Genomic DNA, 21,957 nt, shown 5'->3' with positions numbered 1-21,957 from the left:
GGAGAAAACAAAAAAAAAAAAAAAAAAAAAAGGAGAAAACATACATCCACAGCCTGGCTAGGATAATGGCTAATGGGACATGCTATGCAGCCATTGTAGAGGGGACACTATTTTTAGGTACATTTTTATTTTATTCTTTTGCAATAACTTTAAGTGATTCTAGTAAAGATGGAAGTTTTTTTTTAAGGTAATTGTTTACTATAGTTAATTGCAAAGTATTTGCATTTCAGGTTGATGACAAAAAAGAAGAAGTAGGGATTATTGGTGATATTCTTTGAGAATTAACGCAGAACAGGCAGAAGGAGTGATTTTTTGGGAAAGGATAAAAACTGGAGTGTCTTTTCTACTTATTATAAGAATTCATATGTAATAAAACTTGAGTGCATCTCAAAATAATAAACTTTTATCTGTTCATGAACTCCCGTTAAATGCTTTATTTTTTTTTTAAAGCAGCCAAGAACTCCTTCGATGTTAAGGAAGAGCAAGTCATTTTCAGAGACTGTGCAGAAGTGTTCAAGTCAGGACTGACAGCCAACGGCATCTATACACTCACATTCCCTAATTCCACAGAGGAGATCAAGGTGCGGTGTTTGTCTTCTGGTTTCAAGTACCTGGCTGTAAACAGGGTATTTTAGAATAGAAGCAGGGGACCCACATAATGCAGTTCACACACCCAGACCCTTCCCAACATCATGCAAAGAAAAGCACCACTCACTCACTGAGCCTCTGCCTCACATGAAACACCTGCCAAGGGCTCCACGTCCAGTCACTGCATACATGTTCCAACCGGGGATATCAAGGACGCAGAAATCTCTTTGTCATCATGAGAAGATACATCTATCTCATATTCTCCTTGCATTTGACTTAATCATCGTTCTGTCAGTTTCCCTTCTGGTGTCAGGCTCATTTCATTGCTTTTCAAGAAAATATCCTCCGGATACTAGAGTTCAAATAACCAAATAGTTTGTCCTGTCGTGCTTTCAAGTAGCACCGGTGGTCCATCAAAAAGAAGTCTCATTTAGCTCACAGCTACAACAGCCACAGAAAGCTTTCCTGTTACACAACCGAGGTACCTCGGTTTGCAGAAGTTTACTAAAATTAATGGGTTTTACTCCTTTGTCGATGATGTCCCAAAGTGATTTTGACTTATTTTTTTCCCAGTTGCGAGGGTGTGACTGGAGCACACGGTGACTCAGACATAGGGTGTGCTTCTCCCTTCATCCATTCTGGGATGCTGACTTCCCCACCAGCACTAGTGTCCCATCAGTACGAACGCTGTCACAGCATCGAACACCAAAAATGTCTCATGTCATTACGGAAACAGTGTCAGCCTTATGGACTGGCAGCAAGGGTCTCAGGGACCCCCAGAAGTACACAGGCTACACCATAAGGATTGCTGGGGTTGGTTATTCTTACCCCATTTAACATTGGCTATAAGATTTAAAACACACCACCAAAGAGAGTGGCTCCTTTTCTTCTACAAAATTAGTACATAGCTTAACTCAATTTTTCTTAGTTATTCTGGATTAATCAGTGAGCATGGCTCCTGCTGTCGCTCTGGGAGACACTGAGCTTTAGATGGGAGTTGGGGGAGAAAACTAAAAAGGCCCAGGGAATATTTCAATGTGGCTTCTCAGAGAGGTCTGATAAGGTGAAATATTACAGGAGACTCGGTATGAATTGTTACATAATTATCAGATGACTATATATATTAAATGCTTATAAATATATCTGCATTTCGTTGTAGCTTCTACAAGTTGAACCAATGTAAACACTTAGAGAAAAAGCCATTGATATTGTAAAAAGATGGGAATTTTAGAGGTTCCTGGAACCATTATCTCTTTGAACTCAGTATTATCCTCCGTAGTTAAAATGCTAATAAGAAAAAAACACTTTCAAAAGTCTAAGCATTAAGGGTTTAAGTACATAGAATTTGAAACAGTAACATAGACTTTGATTATGAATTTAAAAGATAAATATTGTGCTATTCAAGATAATGCTTTCCAAAGAAAATCTTTCTAATTCATTCATGCTGCTTTAAATCAACCTTGGAAATCAGTTAATGTCCCCAGTGCTCTAGAAGCAGTGCATTAGCGTGGGCTGGTGAGGAATTATATATATATATATACACATACTGCCTGCTGCAGATGAGAAAGTAATGAACAAATCCTGTAGGAAGGCTCTCAATCCCCTTTGCAATCTGGTTTTCATAACAATCCTCTGTATACTACTGTCTGTCACCAGATGTTGGTCTCTTCTTGGCCTAGAGCAATGGGGACAGGGGTGGCAGCAGCAGGAGGGCAGAGGATATCTGTGCAATGTGCATGTTTTGCAAATCCAGAGGGCAACTGCTGATTACACGGCACCAACCCACTGCTCTGTAAATGTTTTCCTGACTAGTGCAGTGCTCCCCTCCCAGAGCACTATGTCAGCCCGATGGTCTCACTGAAATGTTCTCCAGCAAGCTGAAACTATACAGTCCTGGGAAATAACGGGAGTCTCAGGTCATGGTTGGAAACATCAGGATTTATATTTCTTTTAAACATTTGCAGTAAAAACAACTCATCGACACAGCAGGAAACAACAATCTTACCAAACCTCAAGTTTCTCATCTCTAAAATAAATGGTCCAGATTAAGTGGCTTCTAGATTCCCTTCCAGACTTAAGACCCCGTAATTCACAATCTGATTGAGGGAGAGAAAGTCTGAGAGACTGGAGTTTAAATTCTGGCTCTGCCAATCTGTGCCTCTAAGCACGTCATTTACCCTGTGTAAGGCCTGTTTCCGAATCTGTAATGTGAGGAAGTAACTGTAGTCGTGCAGTGATTTTGAGGTGACAATGCGCATACAGCACACACGACAGGACTTAGTACTTAACCATCTATTTGGGAAAACAAAATTGTTTACCATTTTGACTGCCCCCAAAGTCAAAGGAGACAACTTCTCTGCATTTTTCCCTGTTTCACCTAATTCAGGGAAAGAATGTTCAACAGATCTTTGGGCCAACCTTTTCCAAAAGAGCCTACATATTTCCACTTTGTTTTTGAAAAATTCATTAGGCTTCTGCAAAAGATAAAAACTGCATCAAAGACCTGTGAGTTTGCTTTTGCTGGTCAGAGACATAATAATGTCCTTCCCCAAATTTCACAGGGTGCCTGTCTCCTAGTGTTCATCTGGGTGATTACTATTTCTCAGTCATTCACCATGGCCTCAGAGCTGAAGCCTGACATTTAAATCAGGCACTACGCACTGAAAGGCTTCCAGTTTTAGAGCAAGATAGCAGGTCTCTGAACCATGCAATAGTGTGCTAACAAAAGTACTAATGCCCTCAGGTTTGTGGTAGCTGGAGCAGTGAGGTCTTGGGCATTCTCTGAGGAAGTCTGCTTTCCTGATGGGGAGATAAGCCATTTCATCGTTTGCACTCAGTGCCCTCTGGCTCTGTGGACAACTCTCTTTGAACACTATCTTCCTCTGAAAGCTTCACGACTCAGTTGACCATGATACTTCAGTTTCTATGAACTCCTTGTTCTTTTTTTTCTTTTTAATCGGAACAAAGAGAGATTAAGGGAATGTTCTAATCATCTCATCGTTGTCCCTGGTGGAGTTAGAGAATGGTACAGCTCAACCCATTTCCACACCATTATAAATGGGTATTGAACCCATTTCAACCCAAATTCCTTAGGCAGTCTAGACTCTGATTTTTCAAACAAGACAAACTCTTCTCTGATTTAAGTATCTGTGACTTTAGAACACTGATTTTGAATCAAATATTCTTGGAACAAGGACAGGCTCACTAAAAACCGTATCTAGTCTTTCCATCCACGAGCACGGCATTTAGGATACAGAGGAAATAACTTGTCTGTGCACATAAAACCCCTCAAACCAATATAGCGTCTTCAGCTGGTTTACTAAACTGTTTTTTAGAAGAAATATTGAGAGAAGTGAGCAGTCCATTGGGTGGACCACAGGCAAATTAGAAGCAGTATTATTCATGAACTGATTTCAAATTGGAGCTGCATTGAGGGACCTGGCCTACTAACAAAAGGGTCAAGTTTCCCTGTTTTTGCCAGCCTCCCGTGGCAGGAAAAAAGGTAAAAAATGAGGAATTTAGGAGACCTTACTCAAGTCCTATGTTCCACTTAATAGCTGAATGACTCTGGTCAAATTAATCTAACTTCACTACATCTTTTCACTAAATCTCTCCACCTTTCAGAAATGCAGAATTACCATATCACAACAACAGTGCTTCTAGATTGCAGATAACATATGCAAAGTACCCAGTGCTGTACTTGGAACAGAGAGGTGCACAGCAATGATAACAGGATCATTAGCGATAAGAATAATATCAATACAGGGAGATAATAAGGGGTCACCTTAGGCAGATCAACTTTATTTGTCCGGTTAATTTAAATTAACCAGAAATCATTTTATTCTTAATAAATGCAATCTTCTTTAATGGAACATTATGTTTCCAAATGTTAGGCTCATCAGGGAAAGCAATATGGGCCAAGGGGCCTTTGTGGAGAGAAATGGGAAGAGCGGTGGAGAGAAATCTGCTGGAGAACAGGGGTGCTGGGTTCCCAGGGCAGCTGTCTCATTAGATGAGGTACCAGGCAAGTCACTGATAATAGAAGACTGGATCTAGGTGTGCTCTTGGTTCTCTTTTATCCCCCATTCTTCAGGATTTTAGCTCACAAATGCAGAATACTTCACATTTAAACTTAGTCTACCAAAATTATCTCCATTATTTCCCAAAAAGACTGAGGAAAACAGCAGAGGAAGACTATTTCTAATTGGTTTTAAGTGATAACATTCATATTTACTACCTCGAATGCTGTAGGAAATTTTATCTTAACAGAATTTCTGGGAAAATTTTTCGTTCTACTATAATCTCATTATTTAAAACTATTTATGTAATCTTATTTGCAGGGGTTTTTAATTTCATAATAAAACTCCTGCTGAGTGGAAAGTGAGCATGCATGCTCCTGGCCCAAGAAGGAATTCTGTGTCTGAACAAAGTTTAAACCCACCACGCCAGTTTAAAAGCAAAAATAAAAAGAGCTAGGAGGAGAAATACCACAGGCAGTGAGCAAAGTGCAGAGAAGCTTGAAGTCATGATCCATGGCACAGAGCTGTCAGGCTACTCTCAGGTCACATACATCCTACTGGGTGCCCAGGGGCTGCAATGTCACATACTGAGGGACGAACCGAGAAATCGGACTTTTATCCCGCATGGAAAAAGCCTTCTAACCCCACAACATAACATAACAGGGGTCTTGGAAGCCCTACAGTGCAAAAGTACTCCTTCCACACAAATGTCTGCCGAGTTGATAGGGACCGACAACCACCACAAAGGTTTCTGGAGTCGTGAACACCAGCTGGTACATTTCTACAGGTGGGGGATGAGGGTTGCGGCCAAACCACCAAGACGTCCCAATCACAATACATCTCTAAGAAACGGCGATCTCTAGATCAGCGTTTGGGGTGGGTCTTTAGCCTAGCACAGATGATGACAAGAGAGTCCTATTCTCATCGACACTGAAATCGTGTTATATTACTGTTTATTTTTCATCATTATTTTAAATTCATGGTTTTCAATTTATTGAAAACCATCTGCTTCTTGGTCGACCACAAAGATTTACCCCAGGGAACCCTATCAGCACAAGTCGTATTGTAGGTATCCACATCTGTCTTGTTTCTGGGAGTTCAGACACAGCCCTGAGTCACTGGTGTTTCCCACGCAGTAACTGTGCACTTCCCATTGGCAGGCATACTGCGACATGGAAACCTCTGGAGGCGGGTGGACGGTCATTCAGCGGCGTGAAGATGGCAGTGTTGATTTTCAGAAGACTTGGAAAGAATATAAAGTGGTATGAATAGTCTTTAAGCCATCTGAAAATAATTTTCTTTGTGAAAACTAGCTTTCACGATCTGTTGAACCTTCACCACAATCCAAAACTAACCAAGGACTGTTGACAATTTTTGTTATGAAAGCGTTCCTCTTCACTGGTGTCTCAGTCTCCCCACTAACGAATGACCCCGTCAGTGTAAACTGTATATCAAAACAAAGGCATGCAAGTGTGAGGCTTATTTTTAATGGCAGGCTCTGCATTTTTCAGTAAGACAACAGTTTCACAGAACTTCCCATGGCAATAAACAAAGCTGTTTACACTCATGTTTCCACTGGTGATTCCCCAAGTAGTTCTAATTACTCCAGTCCTAATTTTCTTACAGTAGAAGCTTGGTTTCTTAAAATTGACCTTTAAAAAAAAAAATCTACTCCTGCTAAATATTTGGTAGTCATCCCATGTTAAACGGAGAGACTACTGATTTCAAATACATGGAGGAAAAAACAAATAAATGAGGTGACTGAATTTTACCACTTGAATTTCAGGGATTTGGGAACCCTTCTGGTGAACATTGGCTGGGAAATGAGTTCGTTTTCCAAGTCACCAATCAACAGCCCTACGTGCTTAAAATACACCTTAAAGACTGGGAGGGGAATGAGGCATACTCACTGTATGAACATTTCTATCTCTCCGGTGAAGAACTTAATTACAGGTGAGTTGTATGTAACTGAAAAACATTAACAGATTTGCTGGGTAAGCAGGCCACAAAGCGAGAGCCACACTGTGTTACAGGATCTGTACTGGGAGGACACTCTAAATGGAAAAGCATCTCTTTTCTTACTCTTCTGTGCTGCCTCTCAGGAAGTTTATCTAGTTCTAAAGTTCTAACTTTGGTTTTAATGATATAATGGAAACTTCATGAGGACAGCATTTTGTATCCTCCAAGTGTAGATGAACCTGCCTGGCAGATAATGAATACCATGGGTATTCAACAAGTATTTCTGAAATATGTGAATGCTGTGTCCATATTAGAAAAATGTCGTGCCAATATCATAACAGAGGTCTACCTATGACTATGTGGTTTTCTTCCAAAAGGTTTTAACAGTTAAATCTATCTTTCTGAAGTTAAAACACACTTGACTGCTATGTTCCACCCCAAAGTCAGGAAGAGTTACCGAGTTTAAAAGTAGCAGAATTAGGTGGGAGGGTTAGTCATTCAAGTCCTTTACTCTCCGCCGTAGAAACAACAGCCGATTCACAGCACTCCCTTAGTATTTGCCTTGCCCCACGCATCTGGCGGCACTGACGTTCAATGTTCCAAGAAAAGCATGGGCATCCCTGACTCAGAATTTAGTATCTAGCTCTAAAGTGGCGTGAGAATGGCGTGAGAGTGGAGAGCAGTGAAGGCATCAAAAGACGGGTGTCTGATGAGCATCAGCCTACGGCAGGAAAAAGCACACTCCTGCACGTGGTCTTGTGGAAAGAGGTGCCCAGAACCCCACATGCAAGGCTGGAGGGAGAACACTGAGATCAGGTGCCAGATGGCACCACGGAAATTGGTCTCGGAAGGCACCAAAGAATTGTTCCTTCCCCAACACAGCCCTGGAGGAGTCTCAGGAGCACGGGCACTCACATCCTGAAAATACCCAACACTGGGGTCAGAAATCAACAAAGTTCAGTAGGAACAGCCCAGAAAACAGTCACACGTGGCCTACAGTCCCACCTAAATCCCATTAATGCCCAACTCAGACCCTCTGCTCAATGGAAAATCCAACCTCTGAACAGCTTGGAAAACAAACATGATTTCAAAGTCCCTGAGCTGGTTTCCTCAGGGTCACAGTGAGGGAACAGCACAGAAACACAGCCTGAACCCCTTGCCCGAACTACTACAGGACAACTACAACAGAACCACTGTTCTAGAGTCCTCAACAACCTGAGAACTAAAGAACTTCCAGGATGTCCTGCTTTATAAACGGAGGTGGTGGGGGCAAAATTTTGAAAATTTTGAAGACAGGTAACGTACCCACGAACACTGACATGACTTTTAAAAAGTCAGTGAAACAGAGCCCGCCGATTCTCATTGTATGAGAGAGCAGGGCTTCCTTGGAATGATGCAGATGAATGAAAAGATAGGTGTTGAGGCCTCACGGCAGCTCCAAGCTGACTCCAAAGAGATCAAAACTTCAATGAATTTTTAGACACGAGTGGTTGGTCATTGTTTTACCTCCAAGCAAAATATTTTTTCAACTGGCAACAGTTAGGGATCTACAACAGAGGAATTGAAAAAAAAAATTTTTTTTAAAGAAAGAAACACAAAAATTAAGGATTAGACTGTTTATATAAGGAGATTTTACAAAATGGGTCATTACCCTTGTATGCTGACATTATAAAAATACTTTAAACTGAGATGATTCTTAACAGATACTTCCTTTAGAAATGTGACCAGTTTTGGGAGATGCCATTTAGAAAAGCACACATTCCTTTAAAGCTCGGTTTAACCTATGAGGCGGGGTACAGTACATGGAAGCCATGATTATCCCAGTAAAACACGGTGGTGTGATAAGGGACCGCGACATGGCTGAGTAATAACACAGGTGTCTCAGATTGCCACTCTCTGTAGCCACGAAGTTGGTTTTTTCCAAAGAAGTGTTCCCCAAATGCTGGAAAACTGAAAAATAAATGTCATCAGGAAAGGATAAATGCATCAATAGAATTTTTTTTTTCCCTAAAACTAAAAACTAAAGACTGGTCACTCTTCAAAAACATTCTGGCAGCCCTACGCGAACATGCAGATTTCATTATTCAATGCTGGCACTGCTTCTTTCACTCCACTGTTCTATAAACTCGAACTGATACCAATATAAAGCCATTTCAATAAATGTGGTTATTCTTAATAACTTAAAAGAAACCAACTATAAACCAGGGGGCCATATAATAGAAGGATCTAAAAATGATACAACCTTGCTCATAAAGACAAATAAAAGATAGCGTTCTCCCAGATTTTGCTCGCCTTTGGGGATGTTTAATGAGCCCCACAAGAACTGACATCGTTGTAAGGAGAGAAGAGGCTGGGAAGGAGAAAGGACACTTGAAGTGGTTTATCTCAGCCCCATCCATGATTAACGAGAAGGGCCTGGAAAGAAATTAAAGTGTTTCAGAATCGCAGAGATGAGTAGAACTTCCAAAAATGCTTTGCAGCAGGTAATCAGAGGCTGTGCCAGGGACCAGGGTCATTTTTGAAAGTGAGGATAACGCTGAAATTCAGAAATTCAGCCAGTGCCTCATGATGGGGGTTTCTAGGGTTACAATACTATAAGCAATTCTAAATCTAAGCTGTTAGCACAAAAGTGACTTAGAACCAACACATTATGGAACTCCACTTGGCATGCTCCTTACCCTCATCCTTTCATAACTCTTCCTCAATAAACAGACATCCCTGGCAAGGGTCTATCAGGGTAGAACCATAACAGAGGAGTTAGATGCATCTGGTACAAATGCTAGCTCTACCACACTGCTATCTCTGAACCTCGACAATTTTATATGTAAAACAGGAGAAGCACCCGCCTCTCAGGGCTGGCATGTGCATTCCATGTGCACATGTGCGAAAGTGCCCGGCACAGTCTGGTTAGAGACAGTCCCTGGAGAACCATTCCTCTCTTCTCTACCCTCTGTTCCAACATGAATTCTTGGAAATTATATTCCTTTCAAGGTAGTGGTTTAGCAAAAGATGAGCATCATTTTGGGGACTTAGAGTACAATTCTCCCAGGGACATTACAGGGGTTTTTTTGTAGGATCCCCAGGTCATGAAGACTCAATGGTCTGAACTCCCCGACTGCCATACCCCATGTCCCAACACAGTGGCATCACATCCCACAGAGCCACCCAGCAGCATGTGAAACCTACTCTGAGCTGTACCATGCCCATCTGCCAATGGCTCTCTGGAAGCAGTGCTACAACACTTTCTCTGTCCCTGCTCTCTCGCTCTCTTCTTTGGCATACACATGACTGATGCAAGCCAATCTTCTAAAAGTACAGGCTACTACCTGGTGTCAAACTTAATATTATGTTTATTCCTTTCTCAATGTCTAGCAAGTTCATTACAATACTACACAGAAAAGAAGCAAAGCAGCCGGAAGAATGTGTTTTCTATATAGTTCTATAGATTTCTACTCCAAATTCGATGATCTCTTCCTTGCCTACTAGTCTGAAAATCATGATGCTTTAAGTTGTCTGGTCATCTCAAGACTCTCGTTTCTGTACAGATGATGTCTGGAGACCTGGAAAGAGGACCGTTTCACACTGTATTTTCCCCATTCTGTTTATCTGAAAGCGGAGGGCCCTGAAGCCCCTGCTGATGCTTGTGCAAGTGATACGAGCTGAAGGTTTCATGAAAACATTTCTCATTGCCCAAGGATTTGATGATAAGTTGGTTCCTGTTTATACCAGTGCAAAAATATTATGTCCAGCATTAGTACACTAACCAGTACAGAATGCATTTCTGCAGGATGGAATTCTTCATTACAAAAAAATTTTTCCACTATGGTAAATTAACAGCCCAAGCCAATTATGTTATTTTCTCTTTTTTTTTTCTTTGCATGTTTGCAGGATTCACCTTAAAGGACTTACAGGGACTGCCGGCAAAATAAGCAGCATAAGCCAACCAGGAAATGATTTTAGCACAAAGGATGCAGACAACGACAAATGTATTTGCAAATGTTCACAAATGCTCACAGGAGGTGGGATGGCTTTTCTCTCTTCCTATTTGTCTTGGCAAGGAAGAATTTCATAGAGTGAAAGGTTGGCTATTTGGACGTGAACTTGTGATCGGTGACAATGTCCACATTTCATAAATAGACTTACTAGATGTAGGGAGATTTGTTTTTCACTTTTTCAGACTGTTGAGTCTGAAGAATGTGATGTGGAGCTGGAATTGTCCGCAGGCCAACTGTGTCTCTCCAGGACCTCACTCTGGCACAGGGAGGGGACATCTGAGAGCCAGCAAGCTCTCTTGAGTTTGTGCTCGCTGAGGAACAGATGTCAGAGCCACACTTTAATTTCATTTTGCTTTATCAAAGAGGTTGAAAATTCAAAACGGCAACAGAAACAGTGACATCGATTCATTAGCATAGAAGTGTTTCTAGTTAATAATTCATTCTGCAAACATGGAATTTCCAGGTATCTTTCTTCCAAGATTTTATTAATATACAGCAAATACCTACAAAGAAACTAATTGGCCAACCTGCTTTGTTTTTGCTTTTGTTTTTAGTGCACGAAATTAAAATCAACAGTTGTCCACTTTAAGTCAAGGTCTTTACGCTCATGCTTTTCTTACTCCCTACTTTTCGTATCAGACTGCTCTAAAAAAAGAATCCAAACCATACCCAGGAGCAAGAGACAATTTTAACAGACACTTAAAATGGCCAGATTAGTATCCAGCAACATTTAAGAGTTCAAAGACAGGGACCAACTGCTAGAAAATTTACTCTTCCAATTTCTAAAAGTTTAAAAATCAAATGGCCAGAACCAGTTAATTGTGACCAAGACAAGAAAAAAGCTTGATAAATGCTATCAAGTGAGTTCTTAAAAATATCGAAAGACTTAAACCAGCAACAAAGATTCTGCTGAGAGTACAAACTGAATGTAAAGGCAAACAGCAAGTTGGCAGGTTTCATTTGCAGAGACCACAAATTATGTTACCAAACTTTCATTCACTACTCACCCAGGAAAGAAAAAGGCAGGAGCCACGGTCAGTTAATTTGACAAACAGAAGGCCACTATTGCCAGGAGATCAAAGCTTATCACGTGGTTTGCACATCAGTTAAGAATCATTTACAGTTGAAAGAAAGGATTTATTTATGAAAATAGTTTGAAACTCAATAATTTGTATATCTTTAAAATAATCCTGAAAGAATTAGAATCCATTAAATAATCAGTCCTGTGGTTCTTTAGATAATATATAGATAATATATTATCTATATATTATCTATATTTATAGATATAGATATATAGATAATATATAGATAATATATATATACCCCTATATCTATAAATATAGATAATATATTATCTATGTATCTATGTATCCACATAGTATATGCCGGCAACACAGGTCTTCTCTATTAGCTATCTTTATTTCAATAATTGTCTCGATGATAGGACTGTGTAAAAGCTGCCTCTCTCCCTCACCCTAAAAAGGGGGAAAGGGGCGGGTTGGGGGGACCAAATGTGCTGAATCCTTTTTTTCCCATCTGCCATTCCCACACTGAGCCCAGCTGTGCACTCGAGAGGGTGGTGGCTTTCAGACCACCCATATGTCATGAGCTACTCAAGAGAGTAGGAGAAGTGCATTAATAACCAAGGAAACAATATGTTTATTTACTCAAATCAAGACTTAGGCTGAGAGTAGAAATGGGAAAGAGAGGGGGGAGAAACACACAGCCCGAGAGAGAAAGTGGAGCAGTGGGATGTCAGATCCCATCCCATGGTCTGGGCCCAGGTAATCCAGCCTAGCGACCAGCTAGGCTTTGCAGGGACGGCTAGCTCTATTGTGACATGAGCCAAGAGCCTCTAGGATGGACGGATCTGTAAGTCTGTGACACTCCTGAGTATTTTGAAGGATTCTGAATACACACACAAATGTCTTATCAAATCGACGTTAATCTGAACCAGCTCAAGTCATGAGCTGTAACTGAATGAAATAATTGATCATCACAGTCCAACGTGTAAATATAATAATACAATCTTTTAAAAAAAATTACATCATCATTCTTTTTACATCAGCTTTTTTTTTTTTTAAAGAAATAAAGTTTCACAGATACAACTAAAGCTGTCCTGCCATATTTGCCCATGGGTGGGCAATGAATTCAGGTTCATTCACGTTAGTTATTTATGTGCTAGGTATGCGGATATCATGAGCAGTTGTTTTTTCCTATATTCTGAAATCTTACATAAATGGCATCATACTGTATGTGTACTTCCAACGCAATGTTTCTAAGATTCTTTTTAATATTTTATTTACTTATTTGACAAACAGAGATCACAAGTAGGCGGGGGGGGGGGAGCAGGCTCCCTGCTGAGCAGAAAGCCCGCGGCGGGGCTCGATCCCAGGACCCTGAGATCATGACCCGAGCCAAAGGCAGAGGCTTTAACCCACTGAGCCACCCAGGCGCCCCTGTTTCTAAGATTTATTGAGATTACGTGGATCTAGGTCATTCCTTCTCCTTGAAAACCAGGCTTCTGGCACACTCTTGTTTCTCCACTGAGGTGTCAACGCAGACCTACCCCGCCGCCCTGTGGCTGTGCCAGGTGGCTTTCCTCTCTTTAGTGAGCACGCCACGATCACTTCCAATTTCCTTTTTGTCTCTAGGACTTAAAGATTTCCTTTTCATCCAACTCCCCCAAGTACTTAAAATTTGGAGTCATTTAAAAAAAATATATAGATAGATAGGTAAATCTATCTATATATATATCTGGTAGAAGGAGGGAAGCCTGAACGATCTGGCCCCCTAAGCTGCTAGAAACGGAGAGTAATCCAGTGAGAATCTTCCACCCATTCTTTAGTGTTTTGACTTATCCACACCTTCCACTGTACTGTACTGGTCACCAAGTCGGGACCAGGGAACACGTGCCATTCATGTCAATGGGTGACGGGTCTTTCCACACAAGGAAAACGGAGTACAACAGCCTGGGAAAACATGTGCCATATGGGACTAGGAGCTGACCTGGGTAAAGCTGGAAAACCACGGCTCTCATATGTCAGCAGGGCTCATTCTATACCCCTGAATATTTGCGTGCGTCTACTGAAAATGCACGGAATGTGACGGGTAGATGAGCCCAGTGTTTCCAACGCCACGGTGAGATCCAGCTGGGGCTGCCTAGTTCCTAACTCCTTCTGCGCCTTACTTTCACAGGCTGGTGGTTTGATGCATGCGGCCCCTCCAACTTGAACGGAATGTACTACCCACAGAAGCAGAACACAAATAAGTTCAACGGTATTAAGTGGTACTACTGGAAAGGCTCAGGCTACTCGCTCAAGGCCACAAGCATGATGATCCGACCAGCGGATTTCTAGACGCCTGCACACACCTGAGGAGCGGCGCCGATTATGCGACTTTTAGAGACCGAAGCCCAAAGCTCTAATAGACAAGGCTGCGTTCGGCATCCCCGTCCACCTCAGACAGGCCGCATGCGCTCGGGGCCGCAGGGGTCCGCATGCTCCAGCCCAGAGCCCCAGAAGCCTCCTCACTCGCACCCGCATCACCCATGCGCCAGCGCACAGCCCTGGTAGCGTGACCCGGCAGAATGCCTACATCAAGATACAACTAAGCCTGCGAATTCAAGACTGACGATTTACAGACTCTGTTGTCACAACCAAGAATGTTGTGTGGAGTTCATCCGTAAATAACTGGAAAACAGAACACTTGGGCTATACAGCAGAGATAACCTTGGAGCTGCACTTTTCTCAGCCCTGTTTATAGATTGTGTAAATATCCATATGCCCTGAAATCAGCATCACTATCGTAATTGAAAGGAAGAAAGAAAATCTCTAAGCCATAAAAATATATTATATATTCAGGGATTTTTCTGGGAAGTGCTTATTCGCAGTTTAATATTTGGAGAAGGGAAAAACATAGTTAATGCATTTTGCTCCTCCTCTTAGGTGCTTTAAACTTTCATTTTGAAGTCAGCATATTTACGAATGTGTTGACAGCGTAGTTTTAAGTTAATGCTCAAATATGTATTTCAAGTTTAAACGGTGAAAGCTTCCAGGATCTCTGAAGTTAATAGAAATGTGTGTTCTTTCAGTTTATATGAAGATTGTACTATTTTTTTTTTCTGCCTGGCTGTTAAATATGAAGGTATTTTTAGTAATTAAATATAAATTATTAGATAATTACATTTAACCTTTATGATAATATTTACGATTTTGTGATTTGATTCTGAAACAACCGACTGTGCCTCATGACAAGGAAAGATCTGATTTTTAGTGATGAAGAAAATTACACATTTAATTCCATGACAAAGAGACTTTACTATCTTTTCCTCACTATTCTATTAGAAAGGTCCTTTCTTTTTTCTCTTCTAGTAAGATACATTTTAGAGATGTAAGCTACAGTTTAGTTTGTGGTTGAAAAAACCTTCTATTTAAAGCACTTACAAAGCTATTCTTCTCAAGCTAAGCTAGATTCACCCCAAAGTCTTTTTTTTAATGTCCACTAGCAAATGTTAAAAAAAAAAAAAAAAAAGGCATTTTGGAATGCAAAAACAAAATCTGATGTTTATAGTAGATTCAAATCCTTATAGAAAATTCTGAAAGCATGGATTTAAGCTCAGGGCTGCAAAACTATTTAAACCACTAGAGTTTTAACTCATTTGAAGTTTTCATAGAACAATTAACATTAATGTACATTGTGTAATGCTGTATAATTTGGAAGCAATTTCTCACGTATTTGCCTTGGAGTCAGCTGCTGCTAGGAAGCTTAGGGCCAAATTTGAAACTGGCATTTACCTCATGTTTGTCTTCACCTTACGTTGTTCTATTACTATGTTTTTTCTTTATTCCATTTTTTCTTGTGTAATTTATTTTCCCGCTCTATGCCCCCACCCGAACCCCGTTTGAGAACGGTAACACTCACTGCACGATTCGAGTCAGGTCATGGACTCTGGAAGAGTCAGGCACACCGCTCTGTCCACCACTCCGCCGCACTTCCCCGACAAATGCATGGAGTAAAGAACCTTCCCATCTCTGAGTGGTTTCTCTTGTTACATTTCAGTAGGCTTTACGAGTTCAACAGAGCACAGCTTTGTACCAAGTTAAAACATTATCTGGTCCTAAGAAGGTATCTCCACTGCACAAGAAACCATTAAGCTTCTGCCATATCTCAACAGCCACACAGCAGACACAGAAGTGGAGAAATGACAGAATGGGAAAACTGGCAACAACATACAACATACAACACCATGCAGGCAGGTGAAATGCATTTCAAAGACAAGCCGCACTGGGTTACACAGAGTTACACGTACTCTCTTATGACAGAGAGTAGGGGGATTCGAGTTTTACACTGCAATTCCTTACGTGGTATAGCAAACAGAGTCGTGCCAAGAGAAATGTTTTTTTTTTTCTCCTTAAGAAAATATTTATGCAGTGGAGGGAAAATCAACACGATAATCTTAAAAAACAAAACAAAAGCAACCCAACAACCTAGATCAGTCAGTGAGGAGAGGGCAACATCCTATGCATCCTCAAACAGCAAATAACACCAACCCTGGCCACAGACTAAGGCTGCTGCTTCTTACTCAGGTTATTAACCTTCCAGAAGGATAAACTATGTCACAAACCAGCTAACTTTTTTGAAAATGAAAGCCAATATCTACATGATCCTGTTTCCAATTAAACCTGAATTCACCTATTTAATTATTACTTAATCTTTAAAAAATTTAGAGCTTCCATTAAGCACTAGAAATATTTAAAATTTAAAATGCCATAAAGCTGAAGCTGCATTTAGGAAGCGCATCAGGACACAAGGACACATCATGCTGCTCGCAGTCCGTGACTTTTATACCTATCAGTTCTATCTCTACGAGCAGTAACAGCCTGATTTCTTAAAGCAGTAAATGAAATACTATACCACCTCCTCAAGAATCTAGTCCTTTTTCATTTCTTATTTTTCTCAATCCTGAGGACTTTCATAATAAAAATTCTTTAAGATTTCATTCCACAGGATTTTTTGCAGAATATTCTCCCATTTCCACATTTGTTCTCACAAATGGATAATTTATTTTGAAAACATCTATGAAAGTATGTTTTTAACTGTGAGCATAATGGGTCTTAACTTAAAAAAAACTTGCATCCATATCTATGCAAATAGTAATTTCCTGAGAATTCCAAATTGTATTTACCATAATAAAATAACATCTGACTTACAGAAGCTGCAGGGAAGTAGTTAGAAAGTTCAAACGGTTCCTCGGAAATCCAGTGACCCAGTTCCAAAGACCACAGTACCTACAAGTGACACAATAAGCAGAACATTTATTATAGATTCATTAGCCTCTCAGTGGATAACAAACCACTTTGAAGATATAGCCAAAACAAAACAAAAAACCCAGCAGTGACTACACACTCCATAGATCTGAACCAGATGTGTCTTACACACCAAAGTACCATCAGAATCTTCATGCCGCATCAATCTTATGCATAATAAATGTTTTTCTTTAAGGAAAAAGGGTTCCAATGACTAGAAACCTAGGTTATTATCCTACTGAGGCCAAATACTAACCACCACCCCAATAACAAATATATGAAATACCTTTTTAAGAATTCCAAGTTTCCAATTTAAGGAGTCATTATAGACAATCCTCAGTAAATATTCCAGGATTTTATTAATTTAAAAAAAACATTTATTAGGAGAAGACAGATCATAAGCTTAAATTTAAAAAGCAGTCCTTCTGGCATGTGACTTTGTTTCTAACATGGACTAATATTTCCAAAAGTTCTCCTAAAACATCTGAAAATCCTTCCCAGGCTTTGGAAGGATAAAATGTTTCATAAACAAGCTTTCAGTATTATTATTTATTATTGTTATTTGAACCCAAATATTTTAAATGATCAAAATAATGTGTTTTTTTATTATTTTATTTATTTATTTGACAGAGAGAGATCACTAGTAGGCAGAGAGGCAGAGAGAGAGAGAGAGTGGAGAAATCAGGCTCCCTGCCAAGCAGAGAGCCCGATGCGGGACTCGATCCCAGGACCCTGAGATCATGACCTGAGCCGAAGGCAGAGGCTTATTAACCCACTTAGCCACCCAGGCGCCCCTGTTTTTGTTTTTAATTCAATAATTTTTAAGATTCTACAGTCATCTCTACTTGATGAACAAACTCCCTGAAAATCTGTTTCTATTTCCATGCACCAATAGAATTTTATAACAAAAATAACCAAACTGAATTACATATCCCATATTTATTTTTCATCCGCAATTTCATTTCTCACATTCATTGAATCTACCCTCTTTTCTACAATTGCTACATACAGCTCAAGTTCATTTTGCTGAATTACTGGGGATGAGGAGAGAGTTTTCCTGTTTGGTAGCTCCTAAGATTCAGACCCCATCTACGGGAGCGTGGTCTTAAATATTTCTAAGAAAAAGTGAGCATGCTGGTGGAATAAAGACAATAACGAGATACAGACTCTAAATGACAATTCTCAGCACTGGTCTGGATCTTACTTTAAAACTGATGCATTTATTCCCTCAACATTGTTTTCTTCATCTCACTAACCGTGTGTCTGTGAACAACATATTGAGAGCCTACTGTGAATAAGAACCCACGCTAGGTCCTGAAAACACAAACCCAATCCCAGAGGAGTTCACCCTCTGGCAGGAGGCATGAAGGCAAACCACAAATGGTGATTTCTCAAAACAGCTCTGTGGGAACCTATAGAAGAAGCAAACTAACTCGGTCTAGGAGAATCAAGGAAGGGTCCACAGATGACATTTTAAACAGAGTCTTAAACGTTGAGTAAGAGTTCATCAGACAGAGAGAGACAGAGTGAGGAGGGGAGAGGACATTCCAGCACAGACAGAACACCACATGCCAAGGCAGGATTAAAGTGGGTTCTTTTTTTGGCTAAACTGTGTTTTGGAAGAAGTGTAAGAAAACTAGGTTGGTTAGATTCCTATGGTGAGGTATAATAATATACCCTGTTTCTATCCCTGTGTCTGCAGGGGCATTAGCACATGGCAGAAGAACAATCCAGAAAAGACAGGAGAAAGCTCTAAGGGCTCTGGGCACCAGATGACAGAATGGGAATGGAGTATAATACAGGGCAATGTGTCTTCACTATAGAGAGAGGAAGTAATGAGTCATGTTCTCAAAGACCCTAATTCCATCTTCACTTAGATCTGTGTGTATGCAAGCATTCTGTCATTTAAGTCTCCTTTTGCTTTCCCCTGATTTTACTGGCCAACTAAATTAGACAGATAGATAGATGGAGATAGATAGATAGATAGATAGATAACTTCATAAGTTCAGTGAAAGAGGGTATGAAAAAAACGGTACAATGAAATCATGTTTCTACCTGGCTCTGTAGAGGTGGTTAAAATATTTAAGTCACACAGTGTTTGCCTTGCTTTTATCAGTGTATGGTATCATCTATAGAGACATGCTAACAACATCTGTGTGGTTCCTTACAGATCTGTGATTAGATTAGGAGGTAAAGTACAAAAAGCTTCCAAATCAGGTTCACATGAAGCAACGTGGATAGTGAGAAACATAATGTACCAGTGAGAGAATCCAAGGAACCAGTCTTAAAAATGCGTGTGGCATTTGAGCTTAAGTGTCATCCACATTAAAATGTCAGCCGAACCTCCTGGAGAAAATTTATGTTCTCTGAGTTTGTCCCTTTCTAAATGTTACGAAAATAAAACCGTAAGGCATCTATAGTAGAATTTTGGCAAGTGAATTAATAAATTAAATTTATCCAGGCATCCCAGGAATTAATATTGAACAGAGATAGCAGAAAACAATGATTTGATTGTAATGAAATCATCAAATAGAAACATAGTGCAAACTTCAAGCTTAGTTCTTTCATTAGCCGAAGTTATCTGTAGCTTCATAGAATATTCAATATTGGGAATATCTCCTCTGCAAGACCACAGTTAAGGCTGTAAGTGGACTAAAAGTTCAACCCAACATATTTCCCATCATATGTGTGACAGAATAAAAATAAGATGTATTGGGTTTGCATAAATACAGAGAACCAAATCCCATGTTTATAGTCCTTAAAACGAGGGCTGAGTTATTTCAGCAACCACTGTGAATGGATATAATATTTCTGACATGTTGAAACTGCTGTTCATAAAATTTGAACCCTGTTGATGAATTTAAATAGGAACCACTTGTCTTATTAGATTAACAGCTACTGGTAGGACAAATTTCCACAATGTAGGAGTGACCACACAGTTTATTCCATACCAGGCAAAACGCAAACGGTCTTCTCTCATTTTATACACATCTAATCATTTCATTTGAACAAAATGAGTCAGTGCAGCTACACTGAACCCAAGTCAGAAAATGGCACTGGTACTGAAAGCAAGTCGATAATACCATTTACAAGGAAGACAATGAAGGTGACTTATGGTTTACGTGTAGCAAGATGAACACATCTTAATCTTCACCTTCTCCCCAATACTCAACTAAAAGGATAGAATTAAAAAGCATGAGAAGAGCTTACAGCAGATAAAACAGGATGTTTTGGAAGTTCCAAAGCAGACACATAAATGGTAAATGACTTAGAAGGGCAAAGAAAGTTCAAACTTAAGTGTCTAGAGAAAGAGGTCCATAGGAAGCACCCAATTCTCTCCACAGATTCTCCAAAAGGCAAAGAAATTGGTGGTACTGGATACCTCTAAAGATGGGGTATAGAACAGAGTAAAAAAAAGAGACATTTCCTATCTCGTAGCCCACCTCCCATGGAATAAGACAAAAGTCAAGTCAGACAGGCTGTTCTGAGAGCAACGGTGGAAACACTAGGAAAAACCTCTCCAGACCTCCCCCTGGGACACCAGCCATTCTTTCCTGGGGACAGAGATCAGCCCAGGGGAAAAAAAGACATACAAATACTAAAGCTTGGATCTCAAAAACCTCCATTCACATCAAATTATCTATATACCCCTCAGGCAGGCAGAGTTTCAGTCAGCTTTTCAATGCCTCATTATTGAACATGACTTTATACCTATTTGATTAAAAGCCTCTAGCTTGAAAACATAGACCAAACCAAATAAGAATGGAATTCCTGGGATCGCAGTGATGGGAAGTCCCTGGCTAACAGCAGCTCTGCAGACCTCAAGAGAGCCAGTCTCAAGGGGAAGAGAACAAATGGGCTCATGGGTGGGGTCTCTGAGAAAAAAATAAATGGGGCTGGAAGATAATCTGGTGTGGAGACAGATCTCAGAGAATAATTACAATGGTTTTAGAAATTCTTGCATTCGGTGATAGTTGCATAGAAAACTAAGCAATCAAAATAACTGTCACTGATTAGCTCAGGAAAACCAGCAAACACAAATCATTAGAGACGAGTCGTAATACTTTACAAGGCTCAGTTCAAAGAGCATCCACATACTCATTCTTGTGCGCGCGCGTGTGTGTGTGTGTGTGCGCGCACGCACACGTGCACATGTGAATGTGTTTAAATGTATATACAAAATGTTTTAAAAAATTGTAACCACATTGAGTAGACTGGGGAACAGAAGAGTAGGTGGTACTGAAAGGCAGCCATATGTCCTATTTTGGTCTTCTAGAGAAGGAATTCTACAGGCAATGTCTCAAAGTGAATTTTTTAAAAAATGGCAAGAAAACCACTATATTTAGAAATATGTAAGTAACATATCAGGAGGCTACTTTAGGAGTGAAAAATCAGACTGGGAAACAAGAAGGCATGAGGTGCCATTTTTTATTATAAAGGCACATTAATTATACTTGGTTTTTAAAAAAAAAAACACTTTATTTTTAGATAGTTTTAGACTTACAGTACAGAGAGTTCTCATTTAACCATCACCTAGATTTCTCTATTGTATGATTATCCAACTTAACTTCACTCTTCTATTTCAAAAGTGCTTTGCAACTTGAACCAGCTCATTGATATCTACAAGAAAATCTTGCTGAGCCTGTAATTGGAACTAAGTTGAATCTATAGATCAAAATGGGGAGAACCAAAGAGAAAGACAAATACCATCTGATTTCACTTACATGTGGAATCTAAAAAACAAAACAAACAAAACAGAAACAGACAGGGAACAATCCAGTGGTTGCCAGAGGGGAAGAAAGTAAGCAGATGGGCAAAATAGGAAAAGGGGAATAAAAGTTACAAATATCCAGTAATAAAATAAATAAGACACCGGATGCAATGTACAGCATAAGAAATAGAGTTAATATGTAACAACTTTGTATAGTGGCAGAGAGTAGCTAGATTACCATGGTGATCACTTCCTAATGTATATAAATGTTGAATCACTCTGTTGTACACCTGAAACTAACAGGACATTGTATGCCAACTATACTGCAAGGAAAAAAAGGAGGGGGAGAGGTTGACAGCTTAAAAAGTATCCATTTT

General features: G+C 40.0%; 2 protein-coding genes across 3 annotated transcripts in view; one reads left to right on the top strand and one right to left on the bottom strand.

The window, feature by feature from the left end:
- The window catches only part of ANGPT2 (angiopoietin 2), a 52,381-nt gene extending 38,329 nt beyond the window's left edge, over nt 1-14,052 (top strand). Inside the window, exons 5-9 of one of the 2 annotated variants that reach the window (XM_032869820.1) lie at nt 454-581; nt 5,768-5,869; nt 6,394-6,560; nt 10,455-10,585; nt 13,760-14,052. In XM_032869820.1, the coding sequence (XP_032725711.1) occupies nt 454-581; nt 5,768-5,869; nt 6,394-6,560; nt 10,455-10,585; nt 13,760-13,920 (689 nt within the window). In that variant the 3' untranslated portion in view covers nt 13,921-14,052. Of the gene's footprint in view, nt 1-450; nt 582-5,767; nt 5,870-6,393; nt 6,561-10,454; nt 10,586-13,759 lie in introns of both variants that reach the window. The other variant, XM_032869819.1, reaches the window with a different exon arrangement.
- The window catches only part of MCPH1 (microcephalin 1), a 239,038-nt gene that overhangs the window by 114,346 nt on the left and 102,735 nt on the right, over nt 1-21,957 (bottom strand). Inside the window, exon 12 of the mRNA XM_032869818.1 lies at nt 16,774-16,851. Coding sequence (XP_032725709.1) covers nt 16,774-16,851 — 78 coding nt within the window. The remainder of the gene's footprint in view (nt 1-16,773; nt 16,852-21,957) is intronic.

The sequence above is a fragment of the Lontra canadensis genome, unplaced genomic scaffold (assembly GCF_010015895.1).
Source record: "Lontra canadensis isolate GAN:19392208 unplaced genomic scaffold, GSC_riverotter_1.0 scaffold39, whole genome shotgun sequence".
In the NCBI taxonomy this organism is placed as follows: Eukaryota; Metazoa; Chordata; class Mammalia; order Carnivora; family Mustelidae; genus Lontra; species Lontra canadensis.
This window is presented reverse-complemented; position numbering and strand designations above follow the sequence as displayed.